At 39.2% G+C, this 12,500-nt stretch overlaps 1 protein-coding gene across 3 annotated transcripts in view; it reads left to right on the top strand.

Moving 5' to 3' along the window:
- The window catches only part of LOC138051401 (tetratricopeptide repeat protein 28-like), a 695,954-nt gene that overhangs the window by 609,964 nt on the left and 73,490 nt on the right, over positions 1-12,500 (top strand). Inside the window, exons 12-13 of one of the 3 annotated variants that reach the window (XR_011132793.1) lie at positions 2,709-2,836; positions 6,902-9,619. The exons of 1 other annotated variant lie outside the window; for it this stretch is intronic. Coding sequence is in view for 1 of the 2 variants with exons in the window: in XM_068897590.1 (XP_068753691.1) it covers positions 2,801-6,471 (3,671 nt within the window). In the remaining variant the exon portion in view is untranslated. Of the gene's footprint in view, positions 1-2,708; positions 6,496-6,901; positions 9,620-12,500 lie in introns of those variants that run through there. One more of the 3 variants, XM_068897590.1, reaches the window with a different exon arrangement.

Raw genomic sequence — 12,500 nt, forward strand, 5'->3', positions numbered from 1 at the left:
TATAATCTGAATCGGCGAAGTTATTCGTGCGATCTTCGTGACTCTTCTTGCTTGTTTCTGCAATAATCCAGCGGATTCTCTTTTAATGTTGCATATATGAGGCATCTAACTAGGCATCTACCGTTTGAGCCAATGACCTCGTGTTCGAAACAAAGAAGCCTTTTTCATTCGGTTTTGGCGCCCTTACTTGAATATCGTGGATCGATTTTTGTGGCCTTTACAATTAGTTAAGATGGTTTTTATTGTTGTTCAATGGGAGAACGAGGATACTGTCAGTGCGGTGAATGAAAAGCAAGTTGTTGGCAATGGCGAGTTACAAGAAGGCACTCACGTGGAAATATCGACCGGTTCAAACAAAGGAAGGCTCGCCATTTACAAAGCAACAATTCTTAAAGTTTTTGGTAAGTATGTTTCATAATGTGAAAAATATCCGTGCTTGTTAATAGTGAAAGTATTCAATATAACTCATTATTGTTAAAGTCAGGCGATTGTTGTTAAAAAGCATGGCATTCAGTGCGCGTTCACAGGCGGTTATTTCATGCTGCGTGTCCATTGTCTGCTTTCTTTCACCTTCCACTTGTGATAACTTGTATCATTTCCTTTCTTGAAAGCAAAGTTATTTCCCGTTAGATCCTAGGACTTAAAAGGCCGGTTATTTGAACAAAGTCTATATGATGCACCAGGTTTTCCACAAATCATTTTTATGACCTCCATAGCTTTCTTGGAATTAACTTACATACCTTTCGCCCTTTCCAATTCGGCCCGTTCATGTTCGTCCCATGCATTTCACAGGCTAGTCACTAGTCACAATGCTGATAAATTAACGAGCTGAGCAAGTCATGTAGCCCGAAGTACTAATCAAAATGCTATTTGAATTTGAGCCAGAGAACGTTTTTTATTGTATTTTAATATGCCTAATCCTGGCTGCGCTTCAATTTTTAATTGAAAATCAATGTGTGCCTGATTTAGCGAAAAAATAACAAAGATATCAATTACATCACCTATTGTAATTTACGTGCAGCTGCTCAAAGAAAGATTTGTTATGCCCACTTGGGTGGCTCATTGGAATAACAAAGAGGGTGATTTCAAACATATATCTTCCCTATACATTGTATGACATGTGTAACATGTGATTTCTTTGCTAATTGTACTTGATTAATTGCTTCCTTAAAGTTTCTTTCCCCACAAAAACAGGTTAGCAAGATGTTTATTACTTATTATATTTGCTTCACATGGTTATAAACACTTTGAGTTGTGCACTTACAGATAACTACATCAGTTGATAAGATTAAATTTTTGGTAATAATTAAACCTAAATTAACATTTTTCTTTCAGACCCGGTTGCTTCAGATGGTGAGAAACACAACAAAGCCCCTTGAGGGATTGAAAGTATTACTTTTTCACCTCTTCACTCCAGATGAAGTGAGACAGTCATAGTAGAACAATTTCAAGGGAATTACCTTAATCCTTTTGGTCTCTTGATATTTTGTGTCCTAGTCGAGCCCAAAAGATCAGTAATTTCACGTCTTTTTTTTTTTTCATTCTGGGTTCAACATGAAGACAAAACATTTAAAAAGCTCAAAAAAGTACATTATGTGAAGAAAAACATATCAAGGAATTTCTTCATATTTTCCAACTGCTAATCTAAATATCAACTTTGAATAGATCTTGTTCATGATGGCCGCCATGTTGGATTTGCTCTTATCATGCAAATTAGCTACACAGTTCTGAGGGGGCAAACAACGCAAGTTCGAGAGGTTATAACGAACATCTTAGCTACACAGATGATTTGTCTCACGTTCATTGAATGTTCATTAGAAACTTGCAACTCTGTTATTGCTGTTTTCAATGTCCATAAAATAGAGGATGTAAGAAAATTTCATTACTTTTCTGATCACGTTTATTGAAGAGAACTTTTACATTCCATTCTAATTATTTATCGGGAAAGAGTTGATTATATAAATGGAAATTTGATGATTATGACAAAATTATTAACAAAAATATTAAATTGTTAAGTAAATACGTATGAAAATTTTATGAAGTTAATTTGACTGTACTAAAATACAACTACATGTATGCAAAATTGATTCATAGATCTTATTTAATTGTATTATGATGGTATAAAAGTACCCATTTAATGAAAGTGCAATTTAATAGATATTACGTTTTGATTAAAATTTAATGATTTCAGAGGAATTATTGTTGTTATTTTATATTCCTGTGTAGTATCAAATCTAATGTGAGCTCTACAAGATTATTATAAAATTTCTTACTGAGTCAGCTACAAGTAAGTTTTCCTAGGAATTCCTAGGAATCTTCGTCCAATTTAATTCCAGGGTAAAACAATTCCTAGGAATCCCTAGGAATTCAAAGGAATTTTAGCCCAATTAATTCCAGGGTAAAACAATTCCTAGGAATTCCTAGGAATTCTTAGGAATTATGCACGCTCACCAAGCAAGATTAGTAAAGCTTGGAATTTCTAGGAATTCCTAGGAATTCCATGTTCCAATTACCGTGAAAATTCACACCTTTGTTCCTAGGAATTCTTAGGAATTCTTAAGAAAATCCTAGGAATTCCTAGGAATTCCTAGCTTTAATTCGCAAGGGTTAAGTTATTCCTTCACTGTTCAATTAATCTTGCTGTGCCAGTTTAGCATCCTGTACTCAGAGCATTGAATCTATTTTGTTTTCGTTCATTTATCTTCTAGGTGCACCCCAGATTTTCTGAGAAAAACTTCCTGGTTTTGATTATCAACAATGGTGGATAAAAAGTTGGACCTTTTGAAGCAACTTATGGAAGAGCTTAGCATTGCAGGAAAGGAGGGAGACAGACAAGGCAAGGGTTTGGCTTATTTCAATCTTGGTACATACTATCAGGGCACAGCTGACTTTAATCAGGCCATAACAAATTACACAGAAGCATTAGCCATTTTTAAGGAAGTGGGTTTCAGGCCCAGAGAAGGAGCAGCCTATGGCAATCTCGCCAATGCCTATCAAAGTCTTGGTAACTTCAAGCAAGCCATAGAATACCAACATCAACATCTAAATATTGCAAAAGAGGTAGGGGACAGGGCCGGAGAAGGAAAAGCCTATTGCAATCTCGGCAACGCTTATGGAAGTCTTGGTAATTTCAAGCAAGCCATAGAGTTCCACCATCAACATCTTAGTATTGCGAAAGAGGTAGGGGACAGGGAAGGAGAAGGAGCAGCCTATGGCAATCTCGGCAACGCTTATCGAAGTCTTGGTAATTTCAAGCAAGCCATAGAGTACCACCACCAACGTCTTAGTATTGCAAAAGAGGTAGGGGACAGGGCCGGAGAAGGAAGAGCTTATAGCAATCTTGGCAACGCTTATCAATGTCTTGGTAATTTCAAGCAAGCCATAGAGTACCACCATCAACATCTTAGTATTGCAAAAGAGGTAGGGGACAGGGCCGGAGAAGGAAGAGCTTATGGCAATCTCGGCAACGCTTATCAAAGTCTTGGTAATTTCAAGCAAGCCATAGAGTACCACCATCAACATCTCAGTATTGCGAAAGAGGTAGGGGACAGGGCTGGAGAACGAAGAGCTTATGGCAATCTCGGCAACGCTTATCAAAGTCTTGGTAATTTCAAGCAAGCCATAGAGTACCACCATCAACATCTTAGTATTGCGAAAGAGGTAGGGGACAGGGCCGGGGAAGGAAGAGCTTATGGCAATCTCGGCAATGCTTATCAAAGTCTTGGTAATTTCAAGCAAGCCATAGAGTACCACCATCAACGTCTCAGTATTGCAAAAGAGGTACAGGACAGGGCCGGAGAAGGAAAAGCTTATTGCAATCTCGGCAACGCTTATGGAAGTCTTGGTAATTTCAAGCAAGCCATAGAGTACCACCATCAAGATCTTAGTATTGCAAAAGAGGTAGGGGACAGGGCCGGAGAAGGAGCAGCCTATGGCAATCTCGGCAACGCTTATCGAAGTCTTGGTAATTTCAAGCAAGCCATAGAGTACCACCACCAACGTCTTAGTATTGCAAAAGAGGTAGGGGACAGGGCCGGAGAAGGAAAAGCTTATTGCGATCTCAGCAACGCTTATCAAAGTCTTGGTAATTTCAAGCACGCCATAGAGTACCACCATCGAGATCTTAGTATTGCAAAAGAGGTAGGGGACAGGGCCGGAGAAGGAGCAGCCTATGGCAATCTCGGCAACACTTATCAAAGTCTTGGTAATTTCAAGCAAGCCATAGAGTACCACCATCAATGTCTTAGTATTGTAAAAGAGGTAGGGAACAGGGCCGGAGAAGGAAAAGCTTATTGCAATCTCGGCAACGCTTATCAAAGTCTTGGTAATTTCAAGCAAGCCATAGAGTACCACCATCAAGATCTTAGTATTGCAAAAGAGGTAGGGGACATGGCCGGAGAAGGAAGAGCTTATGGCAATCTCGGGAACGCTTATCGAAGTCTTGGTAATTTCAAGCAGGCCATAGAGTACCACCATCAACATCTTAGTATTGCAAAAGAGTTAGGGGACAGGGCTGGAGAAGGAGCAGCCTATGGCAATCTCGGCAACGCTTATCAAAGTCTTGGTAATTTCAAGGAAGCCATATGGTACCACCATCAACATCTTAGTATAGCGGAAGAGTTAGGCGACAGGGCCGGAGAAGGAGCAGCCTATGGCAATCTCGGCAATGCTTATGGAAGTCTTGGTAATTTCAAGGAAGCCATAGAGTACCACCATCAACATCTTAGTATTGCAAAAGAGGTAGGGGACAGGGAAGGAGAAGGAGCAGCCTATGGCAATCTCGGCAAGGCTTATCAAAGTCTTGGTAATTTCAAGCAAGCCATAGAGTACCACCATCAACATCTTAGTATTGCAAAAGAGGTAGGGGACAGGGCCGGAGAAGGAAGAGCTTATGGCAATCTCGGCCACGCTTATCAAAGTCTTGGTAATTTCAAGCAAGCCATAGAGTACCACTATCAAGATCTTAGTATTTGCCAGGAAACAGAGGACCGAATAGGGCTTGCAATCGCATGTTATCATATTGGTCATGTTCATGAATTTTTTGGCTCCTTGAGCAAAGCTCTTAATTACTATCGTCTAAGCATTTATTATTTTGATGAAGTTAGGTGTCTTCTTCAGTCAGAGGATGCATGGAAAATAAGCTTTCGTGACACAAAGGGGTTTGCGTACATTGCTCTGTGGACAGCACTCTTGAAGAATGGAGAGGTTGATGAGGCTTTGTATGCTGCTGAGCAAGGACGAGCACAGGCTTTGGCAGACATTTTAAAGATGCAATACAGCATTGATGACAAACCTACGACGAAGGTAACTATCTCTTTGGTTATGAAAGATCTACCTTCACAAACTGCTTTCACAGCACTTGAAGGAAACACGATCAGCTTCTGGTTGCTAAGAGATGATATCGGGATAAATTTTAGACAAAAGAAAATCGAAAATGGAACTCCCAAGTCTCTGATAAAAAGTACTTTAGAACAGATCAATGCAGGGGCCGTTTTGCGATGCGAGAATCGTTCACTTGAAAGACAAGGCAGCGACTTCTCGAGCAGTAGGGCAGGTGTTGAAGAAACTTTTCAGTCTTTGAGTTTCTCTTTGCACTCTTTGCAGCCCTTGTATGATGTCTTAGTACGTCCTATAGCGGACTTGATCCAGGGTGATGACTTAGTGTTTGTTCCTGATGGACACTTTTGCCTGGCTCCTTTTTCTGCAATGAGTGACTCTGTAAGGATCCGTGTAATTCCCTCGCTGACTGCTTTGAAATTGATCACTATGACACCTGATAACTTCCAAAGTAAGAATGAGGCGCTGCTTGTAGGCGATCCCTGCTTGAGCGAAGTCACTTACGGCACTGGTGAACCCATGTTTGGACAGCTGCCGTGTGCGAAAAAAGAGGTGGATATAATTGGAGAACTTCTGCAGACCGTGCCTCTTACAGGAAAAAATGCAACCAAAGCTGAGGTGCTGAAAAGAATGAAGTCAGTTGCCTTAATCCACATTGCTGCACATGGGAATGACGGATCTGGAGAAATTGCTTTGGCCCCAAATCCCGAACGCAAATCCCAGATCCCCAAAAAAGAAGATTACATGTTATCGTTGAGCGATGTTCAAGCAGTTCGTCTTCAGGCAAGACTGGTTGTGCTTAGTTGCTGTCATAGTGGCCAGGGAGAGGTAAAATCTGAGGGTATTGTGGGAATAGCCAGGGCTTTCCTGTGTGCTGGTGCCCGGTCTGTTCTGGTGTCACTCTGGGCAATCGACGACAAGGCGACCTTCATGTTCATGAAGAGTTTCTACCAACACTTGGGAAATAGCAAAAGTGCAAGTACAGCTCTTCACCATGCTATGAAAACTCTTCAGGAGACAAAGAATTACTCGGCCATAAAATACTGGGCGCCTTTTGTGCTAATTGGCGATGATGTCACCTTTGAATTTGGAGAGCTCGAACACGAAAAGAATGTACTTTGTACATGTTTTTAACCAGGAAGTTGTCGAAAGGAGCAGGTACGTTCTTCACAGAAAAACGGCTTTAAAAACAGTTGCCAGAGTGGTTATGTTTCCTCAAACTGCTTTGGCTAATACCTGAATTAAATAATGTCTGCATTCACCGAGTCAGCTACTTCAGCTTCCTGCAGATAGCTAGCTGTTTGAGCCCGTGTTATGATGGACTGACTGTGAGACTGATCGGTGACTGTTGATTGCTTATGTCAAGTGAAGTGAGTTATTGAGGTCTTCAAGTCTACAAGTCAAAGTAACAGTGAATAGGAATTGTTGCTGTTAACTCTAGCACAAACAGTTAAATGAATGAATTAAGATAATTGTTATATTATTTACTTGTCAATCAGAAAGAAATTTGTTCTTGCCATTTAACCCACTACTTGTTTCTTTCTTCCTTGTTTTGTTTTTTCAGAAACGATGTCCAAAACGTGAAGAACTTACTTGGACTGTGATACGTCGATATGTTATTTTCCTTTCTTCGATTATATGAGTTATTGAAAACAATTCAATCTTTGATACCTCAGTAGCAGTCAGACACAAGATATCATGCCAATTATAGTTAGAGTACCATGAGATTTCAGTAGTATTAAGATACTGTCCAAGTCCTTACATTTGTGCCTTGTTTTTTAAGCATCTGTTCCAGGATTAATTAATCACTTGATACAAATCAGGGACTTGGCAAAACGGTTTGTTTCCATAACTCAGGATCTAGCCGTCGTGTTATTTTGGCCCTTGAAAATAACTCCAAGCTTTTGCGGTATGTTTCTCAGGTGACATGTATACTCTTTAGCTTGCTATTGCTGGTTTTCACTCACGTGATCAACAGCCATGTTTTTCAACGAAAACAAAAGGAAGCGTTTGCATAATAATAGAGTTAAATTCACGGAGAATTTGGTCGGGGCACCAACATGGCCGCCTTTTCTTTGTTTAGGGCACCAACATGGCGGTCGTGACGTCATGTGAAAACCGAGAATACCAACTTTCCATTTACAATATCATTAAGTGACAGTCTCGGGGAATGTGCATTTTCTGTGTTTCTGTAAGGTTGGCCAAAGCTAAATAAGCAAATTAATTGTTTTGGGAGGCAAATGTCTATAAGCTAAAAAAACAAACTAGGAAAGTAGAAATGTTTGGAAATTACAAGAATTTTAATGTAGCATTCACACTTAAATGATATGGAAATTCCTGGAACAAAAAGCTTTATTCCCAAAGGGTTTGAATCGGGACAACATTGAGTTAGCCGATTTGTTTATTGTTTATTTTCCCGCAAAACTTGTTTCAAAAACAGACACTTTTCTGACGCTGATGAGGACTAGGACAATTTTGGTAAATCTAACTCTTGGGTGATGGACTCTTGCTAGGGCCTGGAACCAAACAAATGGAACGTTCTTTACTTTAAAGTTTTACTTGTTGATTTTGTGATATTTTGTCACAGAGGGACTGGACCAATGCCAAATAATTCAATGAAATGGGCGATTTCTTAAAACTTCTAGAAGGTAAAAAGGTGTGTGGGGTAAAAGCTGCCTGATCTCTTAATTAATTATGTGCATTTAAACCCCTGGGGAGGTGGGACCTTGCCCATGCATATGCTTGTGGAAATTTTTTGAATTTTAAAAATGGTATGACTACTCGAGTTACGTCATTTCATACCATTTCGCACCATTGCAAGCGTTGGTCAGTAACTCTTGAGTTGACAAAGGTATTAAAAGGGAAGCATTCCATCCTTTCTCCATGTTAAAACTGAGGGCAGGATGAGCACCCATCTCCTAAACTGAGCACCCCAAATGGAGAGTAAGGTCTAAGGTCTACTTCTCCACTACCATAGTCACGTCGACCACAGCTGAACGTGCAAACAGATTCAATCCGAGCTAAAGTCTTTGTCTAGCTCTCCTCCACGTATGCAAATTTGGAGTATTTTGTACCTGCTATGAACGGTTATCACTTCTTTCCATCCCTCAAACTGACATTTCCCTTTTTATTCAACTTATACGACGTACAATCTACTTTAGACTTCAAATCAAAGAGTTGAGCCGGGATCGATAGCTTCACGTTGCAGTTTCCGATATCCTCTAGACCAATGAGACAAGCTCCCGGAAAGTCGAATTTTGAGAGTATTGACATAATAGTATCTAGCAAAACAAAGGTTAACCTTCTTCAATGGGGTTTTTAGACCTAAATACTGTAGATCAGTGCTGTCATTCTGCTTGTTTTCATTGTTTTTAGAGCTGTAAGCTTTTCAATATTAACATGGCATAATGCATCATGTAATTGTTACGAAATGTCCAATGTCAGTTTTAGGGATGGAAATTAGTCTTGACCGTTATGAACTTGCATGTTCATTTCCAACTCCTTGATAATGGCGTCATGAGGTCGCCGAAACGTCGGAAGTTTAGCTTTTTATCACTACTTTTTACATGTCCGTATTTCACTGTTTTCATCTTTATTTGGTAATTTAACATTTATGTTTCCTGATTTCTTTTTAGGGGATTTAACAATCATGTAATTAAAGTTCCGTTTATCAGAGCAGTAGAGATGTTGTTTACATAAAGTAAGAATAAAAGAGGACCAAGGGAACTACTCTGTGGTACATCACATTTCATTGTTTGTTTGTTTTTGCCATTTGGCCAAAAATCGCGATTTTCAACACTTTTGGAAAAATCGTTGTTTCTCTTCTAATAGGTCTTATTTAAAGTGTTTGAGTATAGCACAAATCTATGATAGTTAAGCTTTGCATCCATAAAATTTAGGCTATAAGGTGACTCGTATTTCCTAGTTTGCCCAAAAATGATTTGACGATAAGTCTATCCTGATTGGGCTGGCAAACTGGAAAATGGTGCTTCAAAAATGTCAAAGAAGTGCTTAAATAATGCTCAACTTTTGAAAAAGGTGCTCGAAATTTACTGATTTTCATCGGTATGCCTATTTTTTTTAAAAAAAGAATTGCTCTTTAGTTAAGTTGTTTATAAATGTTCAGAGAACTAAAACATTAATGTCTTTTGAGCAAAAAAAAATTCCTCAGTGAAATATACTTTAAAGCCTGCGATGATTTCAAATTGCTTCACTTCAAACGCAACATTTCAACCATGTAACTTTTCGGGTGTTTAATTTAAATTAAAGGGTGTTCAAGGTTTCGTACGCGCCTTTGTACATGTGCTATACGAATACGTGAGAAAATCCTGTAATCTTAATACAGATTGAAACTGTTCGATAATGACTTAAGTTTCTTTTGGAAACATTATTTGTTCGAAAAAATTACATGGTGGTTGTTAAATCGTCCTTGGCAGTTCTTGGCCACAATACTTACCCACTAGAGAAAGTTATCTGGCCTTTGAACTACTCGCGCCATGTGCCCCTATCCATATTTCTTTCTCATGGTGCACATACACATAGAAATCGTAATCTTATTTAAAAGGCCCTTCAAAGGTTTGACTCCCAATTTCATTACCAATATGTTTCGAATATATGTGATATCAACCGGATAAATGTCCTGTTAACTCTCCATTCAACCTGTTAAGGCAACTACTTACGGTCTTTACTCTTTTTTTTCACTGGTAGGAAACTTTGGAACTCTTTTCCTCTCCACATTAGATTACTAATACTAACTATAGTAAAGGAGTTTCAACCACCCTTCTAAACTTAGATAAATTCATGTGACTGGTGACTGCTGTACTTTTTGTAAACAGTTTCGATTTTTATACGTTTTCATAGATATAATTTCATTTTTACTTACTCTATTTTTTTGAAGACAATCAACTTCCTGCTATTTCAAATTCGAGTTGAAATACAGATGTTGCAGCTTTTGTTGAACAACCGGGACCATGGTATCGATACCTCCAAATATCGTAACTGCTCATCAGTTGGAACAATTTTACTATTAGTTTTGGCTGCTTTTAATGCTAGTTCATTTGCAGTTTATAGTAACCTAGCCTAGAGACTTGTCCTAACAGATGGCAATAGTGGGGGTTTAGGAGTGGTAACCTCCAATTTAAGATCACTGCTTCTTGACTATTAACAATTTAAGAAATAGAGGACGTTTTCCGTGTTTCCATAGCCTCATCTAAACACGAGGGGGAGTTGGGAGAATTCGAGACAGCTATGCAAACCAGAGACGCAGTCGAGGGTTTGCACAACATGGAAACACGGAAAAAAGTCCAGTATTGCTTTTATAAAATATTCCTCAAAGATGATTCGAAAAATGAAGGAAAATGCTGTTTTTTTACTTCTTGATTCAAACAGATTTTTTTTATATACGCTCATATTTCCTACCACCCAATCAAAACGCACGTCTGGCTACAGAACCAATCAAAATTCGTGTGGTGTCACAGCCGTGTTTCCATACTCTCATTTAAACACAGCTATTGACCAATGAGAGTGGGCATACTATCCTAATTATTTTATAAAGAGAGGTTAAAGGGAAAGTACGGTCTAGAAAAAGTTTCTCTAAATTGCTAAAACTTCCCCCGGAAATTCGAAAAATAATTGCCGTTTTGTCCAGTTCCCTGTAAAAATGTGACAAGAGCACTTTGAAGTTGCCTCTTTCGTGACTTGGAGAGCGCCATCTTGGATATGACGTAGCAATAGTCAACAAACATGTTCGACCTCACCAAGTTCTTCGATCACTTTCTCGATGTTGTGTGACCTTTCTGCTCCAAGAAATTCAAATGTAAGATGAACTATGGTATACTGTCTTGTGGTTCAATGGCTAGTAGACCAAGTAGGCCATAAGTGCGACAGAAACTCAAGTCACTTAATACTATGTATTTATTGACTAAGTGGGAGGGCCGGACGCGAAAATATATGGCCTGAGGTCATGGCATACGGACCGAGTGCAGCGATGCGCCATGACCGAGGGCCAAATATTTTCCCGTCCGGCCTGACCTAACTCGGTCAATAAGCATTTTATCATATGACCACCGCGCTTTTCCTTTTCTTTTTTTTTTTTTGGGTAACAAAATTCGGAATGTTCACTTACGTCGCTCATTTTGAAAAGTCGGGATTTATATAGCAACAAAGTTGTTTTAGTTCGCATATCTACAATTATCATATGACCCGTACGGCCCCGTGCGCGCTTTCATTGCAAAACTATTGAGATGATCCCCGTATGAGGGCCGGACGGCTTTTTCCGCCCCTGCTCACACCATCGCGTACGGCCCTCGTACGGGGATTTTCTCAATAGTTTTGCAATGAAAGCGCGCGCGGGGCCGTACGGGTCATATGATAATTGTAGATTTTCTGGTCAATCAATTAGGTGGCGATTAATCAGCCAAAGCAAATGTAAACAGTACAAAAACCTTGAACATGCGACATAGAAATATTCGATCTTTTCTTTTTCACTTTCTTCCTTCTGCGACAGCCGTCTTTGATGCTTCAGCAAACGTATTTGTTTCGCCGACGAAACTTTCAGATTTTGTTCAATACACACAGCTAGGTCTTTTCACAGCAACAATTACCGCTGTTCGGGTTTTATACCCTTTCGACGGGGATGAAACTAGACACATGTCTAGACTCAGAACACATATTAACATTTAAAAAACAGAAGATTCCACCGGAAAATGAAAATGTAAAGAAAAGTTGGCCTGCGAAAATAAAACATGGATGGATTCCTCAAACCTGAAAACCTGACTGCTATATATTGTCTGTTTGGGTCTGTCATTTTGCTAAGGAGGACTTCAAGCAGGATCTTCAGGTATATGAATATTGGTCTTGGTAACATTTCTCTTCATACTGAAATCTCAGTCAAACAGTCCAAAATATCATTATATTGGAGCCAGAAAACTGAATCAAGCAATAAATAGACGACTTTCACTGTTATGCGCTTTTCCAGGCAGTAAAATAAACAACTTGAAATGTAGTTAAATTTTGTTAGCTTCATAGACACTACTGAAACGATTTACTCTCACCACTCCGGAACGAAGAAACGAAAAAATCATAGCAAAATCGGGGCTTGCCAAAAAATTTAGACCGTTACGACAAGCCCATTTGAGGAAACTTTATTAGGCAACATATATACA

This window comes from Montipora capricornis, chromosome 6 (assembly GCF_036669925.1).
Source record: "Montipora capricornis isolate CH-2021 chromosome 6, ASM3666992v2, whole genome shotgun sequence".
Taxonomy (NCBI): Eukaryota; Metazoa; Cnidaria; class Anthozoa; order Scleractinia; family Acroporidae; genus Montipora; species Montipora capricornis.